At 36.3% G+C, this 18,488-nt stretch overlaps 3 protein-coding genes across 8 annotated transcripts; 1 reads left to right on the top strand and 2 right to left on the bottom strand.

Annotated features, from left to right (window-relative positions):
* Positions 1-572: 572 nt before the first annotated feature.
* LOC113275924 lies at positions 573-3,023 on the top strand. The gene is made up of 7 exons (XM_026525509.1): positions 573-724; positions 1,720-1,883; positions 2,059-2,121; positions 2,218-2,265; positions 2,368-2,421; positions 2,554-2,617; positions 2,709-3,023. Exons 2-7 carry the CDS (start codon positions 1,737-1,739, stop codon positions 2,750-2,752), a joined length of 420 nt encoding a protein of 139 aa, XP_026381294.1. The 5' UTR covers positions 573-724; positions 1,720-1,736; the 3' UTR covers positions 2,753-3,023.
* A 260-nt stretch (positions 3,024-3,283) lies between these two features.
* On the bottom strand, positions 3,284-7,913 carry LOC113275923 (KH domain-containing protein At4g18375-like). Of its 4 annotated transcripts, none has more exons than XM_026525505.1 (8): positions 7,776-7,913; positions 6,738-7,398; positions 6,025-6,459; positions 5,687-5,941; positions 5,290-5,598; positions 5,051-5,112; positions 4,741-4,814; positions 4,147-4,566 (listed from the first exon to the last, which is right to left on the bottom strand). In XM_026525505.1, exons 2-7 carry the CDS (start codon positions 7,320-7,322, stop codon positions 4,766-4,768), a joined length of 1,695 nt encoding a protein of 564 aa, XP_026381290.1. In that variant the 5' UTR covers positions 7,323-7,398; positions 7,776-7,913; the 3' UTR covers positions 4,147-4,566; positions 4,741-4,765. The 4 variants fall into 4 exon arrangements, with proteins under 4 accessions (XP_026381292.1, XP_026381290.1, XP_026381291.1 ...); XM_026525506.1 differs by having other exon boundaries at positions 4,168-4,563; XM_026525507.1 differs by lacking the exons at positions 4,147-4,566; positions 4,741-4,814 and adding an exon at positions 3,284-3,989.
* Positions 7,914-11,501: 3,588 nt separating this feature from the next.
* On the bottom strand, positions 11,502-14,747 carry LOC113275922 (pantoate--beta-alanine ligase-like). 3 transcript variants are annotated; one of them, XM_026525503.1, is made up of 5 exons: positions 14,532-14,747; positions 13,073-13,736; positions 12,622-12,735; positions 12,326-12,457; positions 11,502-11,776 (listed from the first exon to the last, which is right to left on the bottom strand). In XM_026525503.1, exons 2-5 carry the CDS (start codon positions 13,649-13,651, stop codon positions 11,660-11,662), a joined length of 942 nt encoding a protein of 313 aa, XP_026381288.1. In that variant the 5' UTR covers positions 13,652-13,736; positions 14,532-14,747; the 3' UTR covers positions 11,502-11,659. The 3 variants fall into 3 exon arrangements, with proteins under 3 accessions (XP_026381288.1, XP_026381289.1, XP_026381287.1); XM_026525504.1 differs by having other exon boundaries at positions 13,073-13,732; XM_026525502.1 differs by having other exon boundaries at positions 13,073-13,713; positions 14,532-14,745.
* Positions 14,748-18,488: the final 3,741 nt, after the last annotated feature.

Raw genomic sequence — 18,488 nt, 5'->3', positions numbered from 1 at the left:
TAGGTAATTAGTAAATCTTCCGTATACATTAGATGAGTAATGGATGGTTCTTTTTTTTCGAAATGTTTAGTCATTGAACTAACTTTTGGTTTTCAAGGTTTCCTAGATTTGTAGATAGGATTTCAGCACTTATGATGAAAATATAGGAAGATAGCGGGTCTCCTTGTCTGATACCTCTAGTTGGGTTGATGTATCCATGAGGAGTACCATTTATGTTGACTGAATATGTAACTGTTGTGACACACAACATAATGTAATCTACAAAGGATGGAGGAAATCCAAGTTTTGTAAAGGAGGTTTTGATGAATCCCCAATCTAAACTATCATAGGCTTTCTGAACATCCAGTTTGAGAGCTATTTTTGGATCCAACTAGTTAATACTCTTTATCCATTAATATTAAAATAAAAAGAAAATAAAAAAATAAAAAAATTAAGAATCAACTATCCGGCGATATGTATCCGTGAGACCGGGATCGGTCAACGATCTTTGACTTGACAAAATGTCATGTCACAAGTGGGAAAAAACAGGGTAAATAAATATTGTGCGTGGGAATATTTATCATCTATGGATACTATTTATGTAGTGGGAAGGAAGGAGAGGATTGGAATAGAATAAGCATTTTTGTTCAGTCATCCTTTGCCCACTCCTCCTTACTTCTGTAAAACGATCCAGACGCACTCAGAGAGAACAAGAACCAGAGAAATCTGACTCTACATCATCGAAGTAAGAACTCTTTTTCTTTTTTTATTTTAATTTCTTGTTTCAATCCAGTTAGATCGAATTATTATATTGATAGATCTGTTTGAAGTTTTGCATGGATCTTTATGATTACATTTAGGGTTTTTTCGATTCTTTCTTTTACTTGATTATTCTTGTTACTGAAATCATAGATAGATCTAATTGTTTCTTATAAATTTTGCTGATCGAAATCTATAAATTTGTTAATCTTTGATTATAAGCTGTTGATTTCCTCATTGTTTGATTACATTCGAAATTGGTTCAGTTGACTAATCTGAGTAATTCGGAATAATCAATCAGTATTGAGGAATTGAGATGATAAGTTATTTGACTATAGGTGGCAAAGATGACGTTAACATTTTAGTTGATATGAGCTGAAACATGTGTTACAGATATTTAGTGTTTGGTTTGGAAAGTCAATGGGTGATTTTGGATGTATTTTGTTTCGTTAGGAATGATCCAATTACCATAAAAAACTGTTTACTCTCGCGATTTCTAAGGTTTTTGAATCTATAATGTATTTACTTGTGATCTTGTTCAGTTGTGGTTGTATTAGATGTTGCTGTTTTTCAACTTCCTTCTTGAATGATGTGTCATTCTGCTATTACCTTTACCCTGTCTCCGTTTTAAATAAGTAGAGTGGAGGTTTTGAAATAAGTACTACTTACCGGAAGCATCAAACAATTGTGCAACTGTCTGTCTCATTCTCTCTTGTCTTTACATTGTCTTTTCTCAGAAGGTGTTCTAATCAATAGCAGAACTGTCTAAAACTAGTAATTACTTCTTTTTTGAGTTGAGTCTTTATTTGCAAGGTGAAATGAGTGCCTTGTTGTTGTTGTAGTTTTTTTTTTCTTTTTTTGTATCATTAGCTATCAAGATGCAACCCTATTGTTCATCGCCAAGGGAGCTGTGTGAGAGGAAAATAATAAAAACTGTTTAATGTATTTAGAGGCTTACTTTCTTTTTTAATATTTTTGCAGAAGACCAAGCTAACAAAATGTCAAGCGCAAATGCAGAGGATGCCCAGAAGCAGGAACATGTAGAGGATACAGGCAAAGACCAAGTTAACGAAGACTCACCTGAAAATGACCCAATGCATGAAGACGGAAAAGAAGAACATCCTATGCCATCACCTCAGCAAGAGGTACTAACTGAATCTTACTTTATTTGCATTTCTGGAAAGAGTTTTTTTCCAAGCCAGTTAGAGCTTACTTGGCATCATTATGTTTGATGCTTTCCCGTGGAGTGCCAAAGTTGGATTCCTTGCGGTACAATCCTAATTAAAAATGGTAGAAACTTAACATTAAATATGTCTCCAGGAAGAAGTACTCAAGAAGAAATATGGAGGAATTTTACCCAAGAAAACTCCTTTGATATCCAAGGTTACAATCCATTCCTGCAGTTCTAATGCTTAATAGTCGCTACCGAGTTTTTCTACTTTTTGAGCTGTAATCGACGAGTGTTATTGTTCTTTCCAGGACCATGAGCGTGCATTCTTTGATTCTGCTGACTGGGCTCTTGGAAAGGTAAATTATACTAGTTATCACTTCCTGCATAATTTTAGTTACTAATCGTTTGTCGTGCTACCTGCTTCAATGTGTGATGTATGTGATTGTCTGATTGAACAGCAAGGAAAAGCAAAGCCTAAAGGACCACTCGAAGCACTTCGACCAAAATTACAGGTATCTTTATGTTTCAAAGTTACAACTGCCCCCAAAATAACATGCTAGATAAAATGCTGTTCCCATGTTAAATAAAATTCTTATTTTGTAACAAACAAGTAATTCACTTGTTTTCCTGTCTGCTATAACCAGCCCACACCACACCAGCAAGCGCGATCCAGACGATCAGCTTATGCTCCAGCAGGCGAGGGTGAAGGTTAGTGCTCTCCCCCCTTCCGCCCACATCAACTATGTTACGCTTCCTGTTAGATGATTCATATGAAAAATGTGTTCCTTTGTTGTTGTAGATGGTGGCAGTAACCTGAATGGCGAGGAGCAAAACAGTCAATAAGCAACTCTTAATTGTATGTTCTTAAATGGTGACCCTATTCCGATGTTTCCTATTCCAAAATGAGTCCATTTCACCCCTTCCCTGAATAATGAATACAAGTCTATGTAGCTGTGCTAAAACGTTCAATTGATGTATGCTTGCTCTTATACACAGCCTGAACCTCTAATTCAATGCCGGGTTTGTTGGTGCATTTTATTCTGATCTTTTGTTTCTTATACTGTTCGTTCGCAAGGATCAAATAAATTAAGAGCAAACATCCCCATTTTGGCAATTTCAAAACTTCCGATGTCTATTAGTTTACAGAAATTTTGTGAGTAGAAAGAATTTAAATATAAGGGAATAGAATAGTGAAATTTTATACAATAGTGAAATTTTACAAGCAGCTTTTAGCTTGGTTATCATGATGGACATTTGGGTTTATAGAACTTTTCAAAATCACTCCGCCCATAATAATGGTGATTGTATAATTGTAGCTAATATGAGGCATGATAAATGCAAGAGTAATACAAGAACATACAGAGAGCAACAAAATTGAGACAAACTTAATTTTATTAATTGAGTCAATGAATAATACAAACAACGTTTCCAGATCATGTTTAGTACTGGAGCTACATGTAATCACTCAAAGTAAGTCGCCACCAACAGTGACGGGATCTTCTGAACTTCTGCTTACAGACTACTTTTGAAAAGCAACCCAAATCACATGCAAATTAGAAGAATTAAACCCCGGAAAAAAACACTTGGGTACTAGAAAGGGACATGACTAAATGAAAACAAACAAAACATATTATTTAAACCAAAATTTAAACCAAGGCAAGAAGAGTCCAATATGCGAACAAAGATATATAATAGAAGTGAATAGCTGAAAATAAAAATTAAAAAATGTCACCAAAAGAAGAAAAAAAACTGAATAGCTGAAACACATAGAAGTGACGCTTCCTTGTCAAAAATTCCAAAAAACTTCAATGAAATAGGTTTCAGATGAAAACAAGACCGTAGAAATAGAGTCGAACAACTGAGAAGTAAAAAATGGACCACAAGCCATAAGCGTGTAGACCTGGCAACCCGAAATACAGAAGTCGCAGCCTCACGGGGCATCACAAACCATACACACCCAAGATAAGAAAAGTCACCTGCTGCTTCTAGCCGACACACTCACCTGTTTAACATACCAAAAGTTGACCGATTTCATCTTACCTCAAGAGAGAGCTTCTTCTAACCAGCTTCTAACAGTTTTCTGAAGTTCCAAAAAAAAAACCTGCCTTTTAAACAGTATGCAACAGACCTTGTTTCTTCACAGCAATGAAGATCAGTAAAGCATTGTGAAGGCTGATGTGCACTTATTAACAACAACAAAAATACGCATTTATGGTTGCACATTGACATGATGTATATATGTTTACGAGCTGAAAGTTAGGAAGTGGTTCACTAATCACCATTAAACACACAAGCTTCTACTATCAAGTCATCAAAGGTAGAACCATAAAATACAAACACAGGAGAGTTGATTTAATCTGAAGAAAACAAATACTATTCCTAATAAAAAGAAATGCAAACACTAAAGAGAGACCACAAGCACACGAAATGTAAAAAGAAAATGGGATTATGTTTCTACAAGTCAAATAAAACTCTGGTTACATTGGCCTTTTGAGGCATTAAACAACGGAGCTTGGTAAAATTTGGTCTCAAGTCTGCAAAAGGTTGGTGGGCCATTGGTTTCACACACGCTGTCTTCCGGGCTTGTCTTCTGGTCTAGGCTGGAAGGCTTCATCAAAAGAGGCAGTAAGGCTGGCTTCGGGCTTCATTGATGTCTGCTGTTTTTGTAGGAATGGGAGGCAATAAAGGTAAAGTAGGAGCATTAGCAATCTAAATGAGGGCTGGCTAGGTATGATAGGAAACTAATATATATATATAATGTGACTGGAATATATCAAAGCAACTTGGCATTTAATCCAAAGGGTAGAAATGTAAGGAAGGCAACGATCTACCTGCAAGCCCTAATCACCAGGGTGCCTAATAACCATGATGTTTTCCATGGGAAACAGGGTTTTGACCAGATAACCTGGCGACAAAAGCTAAAAATCAGGGTCCAGAGGTAGACGAAGTAATCACAGTAATTAGCAATAGTGTAAGCTTCATATCGAGATTAACGGAGATAATGGACACCTTCTAAACCTAACGACTAGAGGATACCAACAGACAGTAGGATAACAAATACCAAACTCTACTGCGGTATAACGAGCATGTAAAGAATAGAGGTTGACAAAGATAAGCAATAAAACACTTCTTGGTTCTTACCCTGCACTGCCAGAACGACCAGAAGAGTAGCTCCCATAGGCGCCATACCCACCACTACCACTCTGAGATACAAAACAAAAGTGTTATGAAGCCAGTACAGGTTAATGAGTTTTTACGATGTAATGGAACCTTTACTACACAAGATTTACCAAAGACAAAGAGTAACAAGATGGTTTTAAAATCAACAATGTTATATGAATAACAGCAAAAAATAGGAAGCATCTGTTGGTTTAAATTACCTGTGAACCACCGTAACTTCCATAGCTGTCTATGGGAGGTAAATCACTTGAACCACCATATCCACTACCGGAGTAGGAAGAATATCCACGTCCATGCGATTTACTGTCTCTCATGTCTCTGCTATCTCTCATGTCTCTACTATCTCTGCTTCCATACCTGGAATCTTCTGGGACCTCTGCTGGCATGGGAAAGTATGGAACAGCAGGTGGAAATGCAGACACTCCACCCTCTCTGTCAAAAAAATTGGCTTTCAACCGTGTTCCTACTTGTATCAGAGCATCCCGAATAACTTCAAGGTCTCCACTGATCTGGAATTCATAACAATGAATATAAATACTATGTTTCCACCAAAAAAATATATGTTGCCAACAAGAAGTTTAATGAACAGAACATCACCTGAACCATCTCATCATCTGCTGATGCAACTTTTGGAAGGTTTTCCTTCGACAGAATGCGAATATTTGCTCTTGTAATTCTCCTCATCTCGGAGATGATAGCCCCACCTTTCCCAATGAGACATCCAATGCGGGAGGACGGCACAAGTAAACGTGTTGTATAAGATTCACCAGCCTCTTTCTCACTTTTTTCGCTACATCTTGGCTGCAATCTCACTGCAGCACCGATAGCTGGAGAGATGGGGTCTTCAAAAAACTGGAGAAGCATTTGAGATGAATTGCGACATAATCTGAGTTTGTTTGTAAAATATCCAGAAAGAAACAGATAAAAACTCATACCTCTTTTGACGAGATAGATATTATGCAATCATCACCTTCAGTAGCTGAACTATCAACCTTGATATAGGCCCCAGATTCCTGTCTGATTTGCTTGATTATTGAACCACCCCTACCAATCACACTACCAATATTTCCAGTTGGACAAACCATACGCAGAGCAAAGTCCTTCGCCGAGCCCTCATCCCTTGGAACAGGGTAAAAAGGGTTCGAAGCCCAATCACCTCCTGCATCACCTTTGTATCCACCATATGGTCCCATAAGCGGAGTTAAACCCACGATAGGAGCACCTCCACCTGGCCCCATGTAACCTCCAGCTGGCTGATATATGTTTGGAACGGATGGAGCGAGTAAATGTTGGGAGCGAGAAGGATTATCGTGAAGTCGGGAAGATACTTGGAGAAGAGCCTTCTTTACGACCGGGACTTCCCCACTTATCTATTAACAGAAAATACGTCAGATTAGATAACAGTCAGCTCATAGATTCATTTTCTAGCACAACAACAAGTTAAACCTAAGCAACATTGTGACATCTAATATCTTTCATGCCATAATGGCCACCTCACAGATGTACAGTTTGCTTTAAATGGTAACAACTGCAAGGAAATGTGTTCTATACAGATAATACACAAATAGCAAAAACAGGTAATGAAAAATCAAAGACAGCATTAACCAAAAAGAATGTATTCTATGCAAATTCAACAAACCATAATTACCTGAAGAAGCTCGTCAGAACCCATAGCACAAGGAGGGAGATGTTCGTTCTTCAGAATCCTAATCTGTGCACCAGTATCACTTCTTATCCCTTGAACTATCTGCCCACCTTTCCCAATAATACAACCAATCTGATCTGACGGCACAAGTAAACGTATCGTAGATTGCTGACCCCCTTCAATATCTTTATCTGCTGCAGCTGCCTCGTCAGCTATAAGCCGATCATGTACCCTAAACAACGCATCTTGTGCCGGACAGATCAAATCACCATTATCCTCAAACGTATTGGTTTCCCTATTCGTACTAAAAATTGTAACAACCCTCTCTTCACAACCTGGCATCTCCTCCCCAATTCTTATCTTAGATTGACTATCTGCTCTCAATTGTTTAATAATCTCACCACCTCTACCTATTATACTACCAATCTTTCTTCCTGCGCATAAGTAACGGTATACAGTATCCTCTGGTCCAGGTGCATAGTTATGTCTATCATCACCTCCAGAGTTTCTCCTCTTACCTCCTCCTCCATTATCTGGATATTCCTGAGAGTGATCTCTCTTACCATACTTATTCCTCTGACCAGCCATAATCTGTAAATCGAAATTATACAACCCTTACTACTCAACCAAAAAATTCAGCTTCTCCACTTACAAATTACAATACCTGCAAAAAAAAAAAAAAAAAAAAAAAACTAACTGATCAGTCACCCTAAATCAAAAAATTTCCCAATAAACTCAAACACAATCAACTCTAAACTACAAAAGATGTCACCTTTTTACCATTAATTCACGAAAAAAAAACCACAAAAAGATCTCCTTTTGCATCAACAAATCACAAATAATACCCCGAACAAGAATTAGATCTCAACAAATCTATAACTAAAGGTCTCCAGACTTTAGAATCGGAAAACCATTGTGAGATTTTAGTCAACAAGCTACCAGAGTCAATCAAACGTTCACAAAAACAACAAATTTCACACAGAAAATAGAAAAATTCCAACTTTAAAATATTTCCAGAAAAAATATAATAACGGTTCATACCTTGTTAGGAAGAAAAAGTGAATCAAGACCAGAGGAGAGAGAAAGTGATGTGTATCCCAGAGGACATGAAAGACTGAATTATCAAGAACTCGATAATTTTGTTTGTTATTTAGGATTTTTGACATTAGAAGTGGTAATGTACAGAAAAGTCCTTGAACAAATCAGGAAACCCGTAATCACGTGACGTTTACTACCGTACTTACGGAAGTTCAATTTTTCAAAGGTCAGAATTGTCAGAGTCGGACCCGTGCGAAACTGAATTTACAGCTACGCATGCACACAGCAAGTCCTTTCACAAGAAAAAGTTACTTCTAAAAGAAGTCAAAAGTTGAAAACTTCTACAGGAGGGACTGCGTTTGACCCTAGGCGCTGGCCCAAAAAGTTTCAGACCCCCGCAGACAAGATCAGATGGGCATCCAAATGACAGCTAATAGTGCGTTCGGATACATACCTGGAAATAACTTTTTGATTTTTAGAAATCAAAAAGCAAGAAGTTAATTTGGGTAGAACGATTTTCAGAAACAAAAAAATCGATTTTTATTCCAACTTCTGCTTCTGGATAATCTGATATCCAAACGCGCCACTGATCACAAATAACTCAAATTGTTGCCTAAAATATGCTTCCTGCTTGATAGAGGTTGAATCAAAGATCTGATGCATCAAATATTACATGAGAGTCTACTTAAGTGAAGGCTCAATATTGAAGCACATTCCACTTTAAAACATTGTTCCCAGTAAAATTAACAGCAGGCAAACGACAAATTGTTCTTGTTCCCAAAGAATGGAACGGCTTCTTATATACGCAATCACTGCTAGACCATCTCCATAGTGTTTCTTGTGAGTGTTGGGGAAAAACTGGGGGAGGAATTAGGGGGCAAAGGATTTTCGTCCATAACCAGAATTAATGTGTAATTGGTTAAACTTCAGAATGATAATTCTTTACAAACTATTTTACACAACTTGGATACTTACCACGAATATCCACTACATTTCAACCAGTGCTCATGTAATGAAAGACAATTAGGTTGCAAATTGCCTTAATACAAGTCATAGAACACAGACAACAGAAGCAGCAGTACAGAACAGGCAGTTCAAATCTTGTTCGAGCGCAAGAAACTGAACAAACATATTCCTTCAGAAGAAAAAAAAGAAAGGGTTAGATCCCTTTCGCAGAAAATTGATCCTCTTTAACAAACCAGTAATAGGTTATATGACCTTCACTTTGGCGCTGCCATATACTGCCTTTTTAGCGAACATACAGTTGGCATAGAATAAAGTTTATTGGGAAAAAAGAAGAAGAAACTAAAACAGGCAAACATGTAAACATGCATATACACTTGTCCAGGTACAAAAGTGCTTAGTTTCTTTTTTCTGTAAGCAAGACCGGACAACAAACTTATCTGCCGGGGTTCCGTCTCTAACACTACCATCCATATAATCACTTATTTCGTTTTTCTTGTTTTAAAAAAGCACATCAGAATATGCTATTATAAATAAAGAAGTTCAAGTGAAAATAGCAAAGGCCAGAGAGATTCTCTTCCTCGCTCATTAAGTATGACGAGAGAGAAACCAAAGTGAACATTATGATATAAACAATAAACAACAATTACTGTGGATCATGTGCTTAAACGAGAAATGAATAAGAACCTGCTGAAGAGAAGCCACTTTAGCCCTGAAAGACGCTTCCAGAAATTCACCTTCTCTTTTTAGCTTCCTTATCCTCTCAAGATCAGAGCAAGCAGCTTCTAAATGCTCTTTCCATGATCAGAGTCGGAGACATGCAACTCTTGAAGCAATTGCTCTAACCTTTTTACAGCTTCTTCAACATTCTCCAGGGCCTGAATCCAACCATTGAAAGCTGTCAGAAAGCTGGCATATAACATTTAGATCTGATACTAAAACCAAACGAAACTTAACCTGAAATACTTGCAGATTCTAGAATCTTCAAACATTGTTATGTGCAATAGAGCGAGTGCAACAAAAGTGTTAGACTACCCGGTCCGGTTATGATGTGCACACACACACACACACACACACACCGACCAAGTGTCCATGCTGCGTTAGTCAAAAACGGTGGAAATCCACAAAACCTGCACGATGATTTCTAGATGCTGCAATTACAACTAAAGAATGTTTTCTGTTCCTATCTGTTATACACATTCTAGAAACGAGCGAAAATTGATAAAACCATGCAACTCCAAATTTTGTTATGAGTTTTGATATTAAGAAAATAAATTTGATATGCTAATTTTCACCCATGCAACAAAGAGAACTAGTATTAAGATATTAAGCTACCTATTCGGTTAATTTAATAGTTGTGTCTAATAGTGATGGTCCAACGGACAATCAACTAGCAGCCTTCCCTCAGTTTTAGCAAACTCTGAGAAACTTGCATCATTACGACAGTGAAGGCATTCAAAACTGCTCATTATTGGTGCAATATGTATTCGAAAATTTTCAAGTGAAACGCATTTTAGGATATAATTAACAATGTCAAAGAGTATAAGAATATTACCTCCTGATAGCCTGGTTGCATTCGACAGAAAGATTCTCAAGCTCCTTGAACTTGTGGCTAATTTTCGAGTCAAGATCCCATCCGTTTGTTACAGCTTCAGCATTTGTAATATCCCTGTCAACAGCTTGTGACTCCTTTTTCACCCTATCTGCATCTCACAAACTAGCAATAAATAGTGTGCTCCAATAATCTTCTTCAATTTTTCGCCGCAATCCTACGACTTCCTTGAAACTTGGCATCCAATTCTTTCTCCGGTTCTTCTAATCCTTAGTCTACAATTTCAATTCTGCCAGGAATCAATAAGACAATAACAAAAGCATTTAACATCCTCTTCCAACACGGATTTCTCCTGCTCGGGTGCTTCTCTAGCAGATGGCACCGTTGGTCCGTAACTGCGGCATTAAACTCCCAATCTCTTCGAGATTATTCACCTTCTCTTGTAGCAATTTTACCCAATATTCAACAGATTCTCTTTCTAACCCAATATTCTCTTTCACTACTAATTCATGATCTACAGCATCGACCAAGTCATCTTCACCGCTAGTGTGATAAGAATAACTTTTGGGAGCATAATCAAGAAGTTATTATCATTAAAAGATCTTGTAGTAGTCGTATTCAACGTTCTATTCATTCCAGAAAATCGTTAGGAGTAGGAGGATATAAGATCAAATTAAATAATACTCCCTCTGTTTTTGGAAAAGTGATACTTTCACTTTTTCATTTTAGCCTAAAAATAGGCCAATTTGAAAAAGTGAAAGTATCTCTTTTCCAGAAACGGAGGGAGTAACTAACAATGAGAAGTAAAGAAATAGAATGATAAAGTTACAGCAACCATATCCTTTCATGATTTCCAGATTTTGTAAGATCCTAATTCCTAGCACATCAATCCAGAAAGACAACAACAGCAGTTCTTTCTGTGTCTTCTAATTATTCACCAATTTTATGGAAGATGAACCGCGCAGGCAACAGTTCAAACTAGATACATGTGAGACAACAGTTCAAATTACAACTAATAGTAGCCGCAGTCCGCAGACCACAACCACTACATCTGGGTGTTCAGTATTTTGTCAGTGTCAAATAAGATAAAAGATCCTACTTGTTTATTCAATATTTGGTATGACCATTCAGAAACTGAACTGCATTCCCGTTCCTTTGCTTGGTTCGAAATCAAGATTGCAGTATTAACAAAATTGAAGAAAAGGAGCAACATATAAAGAATTGGCCTCAAAATGCAATTTTGTATAACAGTTGAGGGATCATTATTACAATCCGAGATGCTAGTTTGGTATACGCAAAAGATTAACATAAACTTACTTAAGGATCCATCTTTTTATAATCAGAATCCAGATACTAGACAGGCTACGGTTGATCAGTGATTGATTTCAATGTTGTCTATAAGTCTAACCTTCCCAAACCAGGCAGCAACACAAAACACGACTGGACAATTTATTTTTTCCATTGCTTCCAAACACTCCTGGTCCACAATCTGCATATAAATATCATGTTCAGTATATGATCAATAACTAGATCTCCTGACTAAAATAAGACGAGATAATAATGAAAGAAGATGAAGAGGAGGAGGAGAAAACAGCAGTCTTCTATACATCGATGTGGTATTTCTGGGTATGAAGAAAACACATTCTTATTTAAATCAAGGTGGTCGAGGCATCTGAAATTGACTCGTAAATTTTATTCAACCTTTTTGCAAGAAGTTTAAATGCATATATATTTACATTGCATGTTCAGTTGGCAATAATATGCCCCACTAACAAAGCAATCCATTGGGATTACTGGAGTTAAAACTATAAAAGATTCTAAGAGACAATAAAATGAAACACAAATCATAGGCCATTAGTGGGCTTCCTGAGCCACATAAATAATGCAAATGTGAAGGTCAATGTTCCGCAGGTAGGACCCAGTATCTTAAGTATCTTCTTGAGTTTAATCTCAAACATCAACGAATATACTTAATAAGAAACTTCTGTGTACAAGAAAGGTGATAACAAGATAGTGAAAAGATTAACCAAGATCCTACCTCAGCATAATCAACTTTCCCTCCAGCTTCAAGAATTGCTTGGATTACCGAATTTCTCAATTCTGTACATGAAATTTGACCATTCTCTGCAGCAGATTTAGCTCTTGAGAGTGATCTGCTGATAGATAAGGCCTACACACAAATGAACATAATCGTGCACATTACCGACAATTTGAATATGTGAACCATTTTGATTCCGGAGTTGATTTGAACAATATGAGTATTCTTACTTGCTGCAAGTTTCACAATGGAATCAGAAGAACAAAGAGAAAATGATTAAGTATGTCAAGACTAACCTTTTCCCGCTCATCAGGCGATAGTTTCACATTACGCGAGCTCATCGCGAGGCCATCAGCATCGCGCATTATATCACAACCAACTATTTCAATGGAAAAGTCGAGGTCCCGTACCTGAGAGGAATTGGTTAAACAAGTGAAGCAACCGAATACGCTTATACAATCATATAGAAAAGATTTAATGTCTCACATTAGGTGAGTATGTTGTTTTATATGATTCCCATATGAAACGAAAGTGTTTCCTGCAAAGTTGTTTAATTTTGCAAAAAGAATTATGACATCTTCATCTCTTGAAAGTAAGGTAAAGCACAATTTTGATCTTGTGATCCATATATAATTTACTTAGAACATGTATAATCATATATACTGGCACAAAAAACAGTGATCACTAAGAAAATAACCTGAAACATAACATAGTTAAAATAAGTAAGTGAGAAGAAGAAAGACAAACCATTCGACAAATAATTCGCCATTGCTGATAATCTTTCTTGCCAAAGACAGCAACATCAGGCTCAACTATATTGAACAACTTAGTAACAATAGTAGCAACACCTCTGAAAAAAATAGGCCTACTTTTTCCACACATTCCCTTCTCCAATCTCTCAACTCTCACCCACGTTTCGTGCCCTAATTTCCCTTCTCTGCCAATACAAGAATCCACTCCTTTATCCTTCTCTTCTTTATTAGTACAACTATCAACGAATTCTCCATAATCGTACAGATTTTGAGGGTGGAATACAACATCAACTCCACCACCAGGGATCGACTTAAGCTTCTGAATATCACCATGAAAATCAGAAGGATATGTTGTAAGATCTTCAGAAGGGGAAAATTGAGATGGGTTGACATAAATTGAGACGGCAATGACTTGTGCTTGCTTTTGCGCTTCTTTGATAAGGGAAAGGTGACCTTCATGAAGGTAACCCATTGTAGGTACTAAACCTATTGTTTTGCCTTGAACTCTCATGGATCTTGACCATTTTCTCATTACCTCCTTGTCTGTAATTATCTCTATCTCTTTCTCTGCCATGGCCTTCTCTGCTTCTTTCTTTGTTCACTACTGAAAATCTTCAACTTGTGCACTAACAATACCTGATAAACAAATAAAACCCTAACTGATCAACCTAGATTAGTTCTTCCTGAACTCACAATAATCATTCATTCAAACAAGAAAAAGAAAAACCACCTCATGCATAGAGAAGATAGAAACTCATAAAGAATAACCCTGACCAACATAAAAGTCTATAACTAAAGGTCTTACTCAATCCATAGCTAAAGGTCTCCAAACTTCAAAAGATAAAATAGAAATCAGAACCCATATTAAAATGTTAAATGTTAGTCCGTCAAATGTTCAAAAAAAAATAAAAAATTACAATAACGTATGAAAAGTAAGCATAAAACTGACCAAATGTCAAAGAGAATTAGATCTGAATACACTAAAAACTGCGCATTGATCGAAGTTCCATCTAATTCTAAACAAGTTCATAACGAGACATTATCAAAACTACATGATCCCTATCAATGGATGACGATAATATTCAGCACCACATCCAACAAATAGCTAATGAAAAAAATAAGCAACTTCTAGATTCCCAATTAACTAACCCCAAAGACTAATCACCATTCCATTGATCAATAACTTGCGCTTAGGATAAATCCCAAGCTTCCTATTTAATTTGTGAAAAACTATTCTATGGATTGTCCAAGATTCAATCAATTACTTAATCTTGTTTATATTTGGCAGAATGATTGATTTCTAACCCAGAATTTTCATTTTTTCCCCCCTCATCCTATCATTCTATATGATTTATTCAATGTCCAACAATCCCTTACTACTAACATGTGACCTGCAATAGAAGAAGCTGAAAGATGATGAATATCAAAAAAAAAAAAACACTACTAATTCATACCTGGAGCAGGAGAAGGGTTCAGAGAAGACGATTAACCTTAATTCCTGATCAGAACTTCGACGGGAAAAAATGGATTGGTTTTTGAACCTTATCCTCTTTTGATCTTCTTAATCCAGGGAGGAAATCGAGTGCGATAAATTGGCTCTGGTTTTAGAGCAACAAAAATTCCACCCATAATTTACCTGGTTGATTGGGATACACAGATTAATTGGGGTATACCAGATTTTAAGTGGACGAAGGGATATTTTGACTTTAGGTCTATTAAAAGTGATCAGAGTGCGTTTGGGTCATGTAGAAATAATTAGAGTTTGGGTCACAAGACCGTGGTTGACCGTCTTGACAGTTAATTATCCTTAATTATTTGACGCCTGTCAATTGCCGTGAGTTTCACGTGTTACTTTCAAATCTATTGAAAATCATCCCGTCAAAAGAAACCCTCTCCTCTTATCTTCTCTCTCACGAGCCACTTCTCCATTCTCTCTGTAATTCGTTTCTCAATTACTCTTTTGATGTTTTGTTCATTATTCACGGGGTGTTGTCCATGATAATCAGTTGAGGTTTTTATAGTCGGGACTAGATTAGTACCAGATTTAATTTAATGGAAACCTTAGAAATTCCTTATTGGAAACATAACTGGAGATCAAACGAAGAAGCAACTTGATCTTTGTATATCAACAACATAACTAGAAGAAGAAGACGATGAATGGATGAACTGCTGTTGGTTTGAATTTATGTTTATAATGCAACGAAAAAAATTCTATTTTTGTTTCTGTTAACCTAATTATTTGATGATTGATGTATCAAATTCATAACTATTTTCGTGAATTCTGTCAATTTTACCAAGAGGGTTTGTGTTAATCAATTTGATGCAAGTTTGATTGAATTTAAATTGTTCGATTAGAGTTTTGAATGTTAATTTAATGATTTCTTCTAATTGTTCTTGAGAAATTTGGGGGGTTTATCATATTCCATTTTCTTTTGCTAATTCATGAAATCTGATGTTTTTTTTATTGGAATTGACGATTCTTCAGTTTTAATTTTGAATTGGGGTTCCATTGAGCCATTAAATTCAACTGTATCAACCATGTGTTCTTCATTATAGTATTTGTCTTAATCCTAACAGGATGTTCTTGAGTTTATGAATAATAAAAGTGATGGATAGTTGTTGAATATTGAAATCCTAACAGGGAAGGAGGTGGAAGAGGGTGACGGTGGTGTTTCTGCTTGAACCGGAGGAGGCCGATGTTGTAACAGTTGTGTTAACGGTGATTAACTAAAGGGGTTAAATAAATTAAAATTAATTTAAAAAAATAAATAGTTAGTTAACTGTTAAGACGGTCATCCACGGTCTTGTGACCCAAACTCTAATTAAAATTTCTACGTGATTCAAATGCAACTCTGGTCACTTTTATGTGACCCAAAGTCAAAATATCCCTTTTTAGAACTATGATTTTGGGCATACTGAAATCTTATTAGGCATACTGAATAAAGACAAAGAAAAATGTGAAATAACAAAATCAGAAATCCCCTTAACCAATTTTTTAATGGCAAATCTACCCTTTACATATTAGTGTTAGTAATCTGGATTAGTGATTAAAACTTTTGTTTAGTGATTAAGATAATTTTCAGAATTATAAAGGTTTGTTTAGATGAAAAAATTTGGGGAAAAAAATAATCAAAGTTTTTATTGAGAAGAAGAGAAGGAGAAAGTGAGAAAAAATTTCTTCTTGATTCAATGGAGGATGAGGAGGGTCATTCTTCATCTAAAAAAACTAGGAAAATACATATCAACTACAACAATGATCCATAAATGACTGATTTCTTAGATTGTGAGAATGATTTTACACAAACTCAAACTCAAACTCAAGATGATGATTTTAATGAGCCAAATCCATATGATGAATACATAAATGAGGAACCCAATGCGTCTAACACACATGTACACTTCTATTTTATGTTTAATCTCACTTTTGTAGCTTGAAATCATCAAAAAATTGTATTTTTCATCATGGTTCGGCGAACCAGGACTATGTTCGGCTTAAAAATATAAGACGAACCCACTAAATTGATGAACAGTTCGGCTAGCTGAATTTGTTAACGTTATACGCCGAACCTTCATTTTCCAACTTCCAACCTATTTGCAAGATCCTAGTTCGGCTTATATTAAAGTCTAATAACAAGACGAACTTATTCCTGAGAGTTAGGTTCGATTCTCACTCTAAATATTGTATCAGCCGAACTATATATTTTTCCAAGTTCGGCTCATATTCAAAAAATCACATCAGCCGAACATGATACTGATTTTCCATGAAACACTCAAATTCATACACATTTAGGGGTTAGGCTTTTTATTACATATGTTTTCTATTGTGCAGCCTTTTCATGGGATGAACCAAACAAAAAAGTGGAAATTTCTAAAAGTATTAAGAAAGTGAAGTCTAATGATGGAGAATACCAAGGTCCATATTAAACTCATTAAAATCAATTATATCTTATCTTCAACTTCAAGAGAATGAAAATACAAACACAACGCAAAAAGAATGAGGTCATTCCGACATCGGACGAAAAAGTTATGGCCAAAACAAGATCGAAAAACTTGAGTGTGCAAAGAGAAGGTTCGGCTGATAACTCAACAACACGAGCTAGCCAAACCTAGAGCCTGCAAATCAATATTTTCGAAGTGTTTACAGAGAGAGGTTTGGCTTGAAAGTGATCTAATCGAGTCAGCCGAACCTGACAACCACCTGGGGTAAATTTCACTTCTCAGGTTCGGCCGGGAAGGTTTGCAAGGTATTAGCCTAACCTGACACTGTTCTGGGACGTATTCAATACACATTTTGGGGTTCGGCTAAAAGTTGACATTTACGGTTTAGCCGAACTGTTCATAGACACTTTCAGGGTGAAATTTCAAGAACAGTTCGTCTCAAAACTCAACTAAATTATCAGCCGAACCCGCTACTGTAACCGTCAAAAACCCTAAGTTCTTAGCAATTTAACCCATTCAATCCATGAAAAACAACAAATAAAGGATTGGGTTTGTAGGGAATACCTTCTTATCCTCATTTCAGTATTTGGAGCTTCAAATGGTTGAATTTCCGGTTCAATTATAGTTTTTACACCTTCATCTTCAATTGGTTCTTCTTCTTTAATTCATGGATTGGAAGAGGATTTAGAACACTTGACGTTTGCTTTTTTCTTTGTACGATCCATTATATAGTTCAATTTAACCGATGATCGAATTTGCACGAATCGATAATTAATTACAGTGATGAAAAAAAAATCTTAGAGAAAAGGAAGGTGGTTTAGCTGGAGGAAGAAGAAAAGATGTTTAGGATAGTTTATTTTTTGATTTTAGGTTCAAGGGTATATAGATAATTGAACTACCCAATAGACACCCCTTATAAGGTCATCTAGGATGAGAAAACTATTTTGTATTCCTTGAAAGTTTTTGGTATGCCTAAAATCATAGTTCCTTTTTTAAGGGCAAAGGGGGAGACCTAATGGGTAAAGTTACAAAATTGCCCTACCCTTTATAATCCTAATTACCATAAATCAGTTTTTATTCTCTTTATTTCATCTTCTTATTCTCTTCTTCTTCTCCTCCTCAAACACCATACCGACCTCCCCCACCACCACCATCAAAACTCGACGATTAAATCGTCGATAAAAAAATTCCGACTAATCTTCACAAATGGATACGCCGAGACCTAGGGCTAGTAAGATGAAACAAACAAATAGAAAGCGCAATGAATACAACCCCGAATTTGCAAAATTAGTTCAACAAAAAGAGAAGAAAAAAACGGTTGAAGAAGAAGAATTCGTAACCGTTGAAACACGAGAAATGGTGCGATTAAGAAAGTAAGGGCATACTTAAACTCACTCTAGTACTTCAATTTCATGTTTGCATGTCAAATTAGGTCAGAAAAATAGAAATTGTATATTGGCAGTTGCGACGCC

Source organism: Papaver somniferum, chromosome 4 (genome assembly GCF_003573695.1).
Source record: "Papaver somniferum cultivar HN1 chromosome 4, ASM357369v1, whole genome shotgun sequence".
NCBI lineage: Eukaryota > Viridiplantae > Streptophyta > Magnoliopsida > Ranunculales > Papaveraceae > Papaver > Papaver somniferum.
The sequence above is the reverse complement of the archived record's forward strand: the minus strand, read 5'-3'. Positions and strand labels throughout refer to the sequence as shown.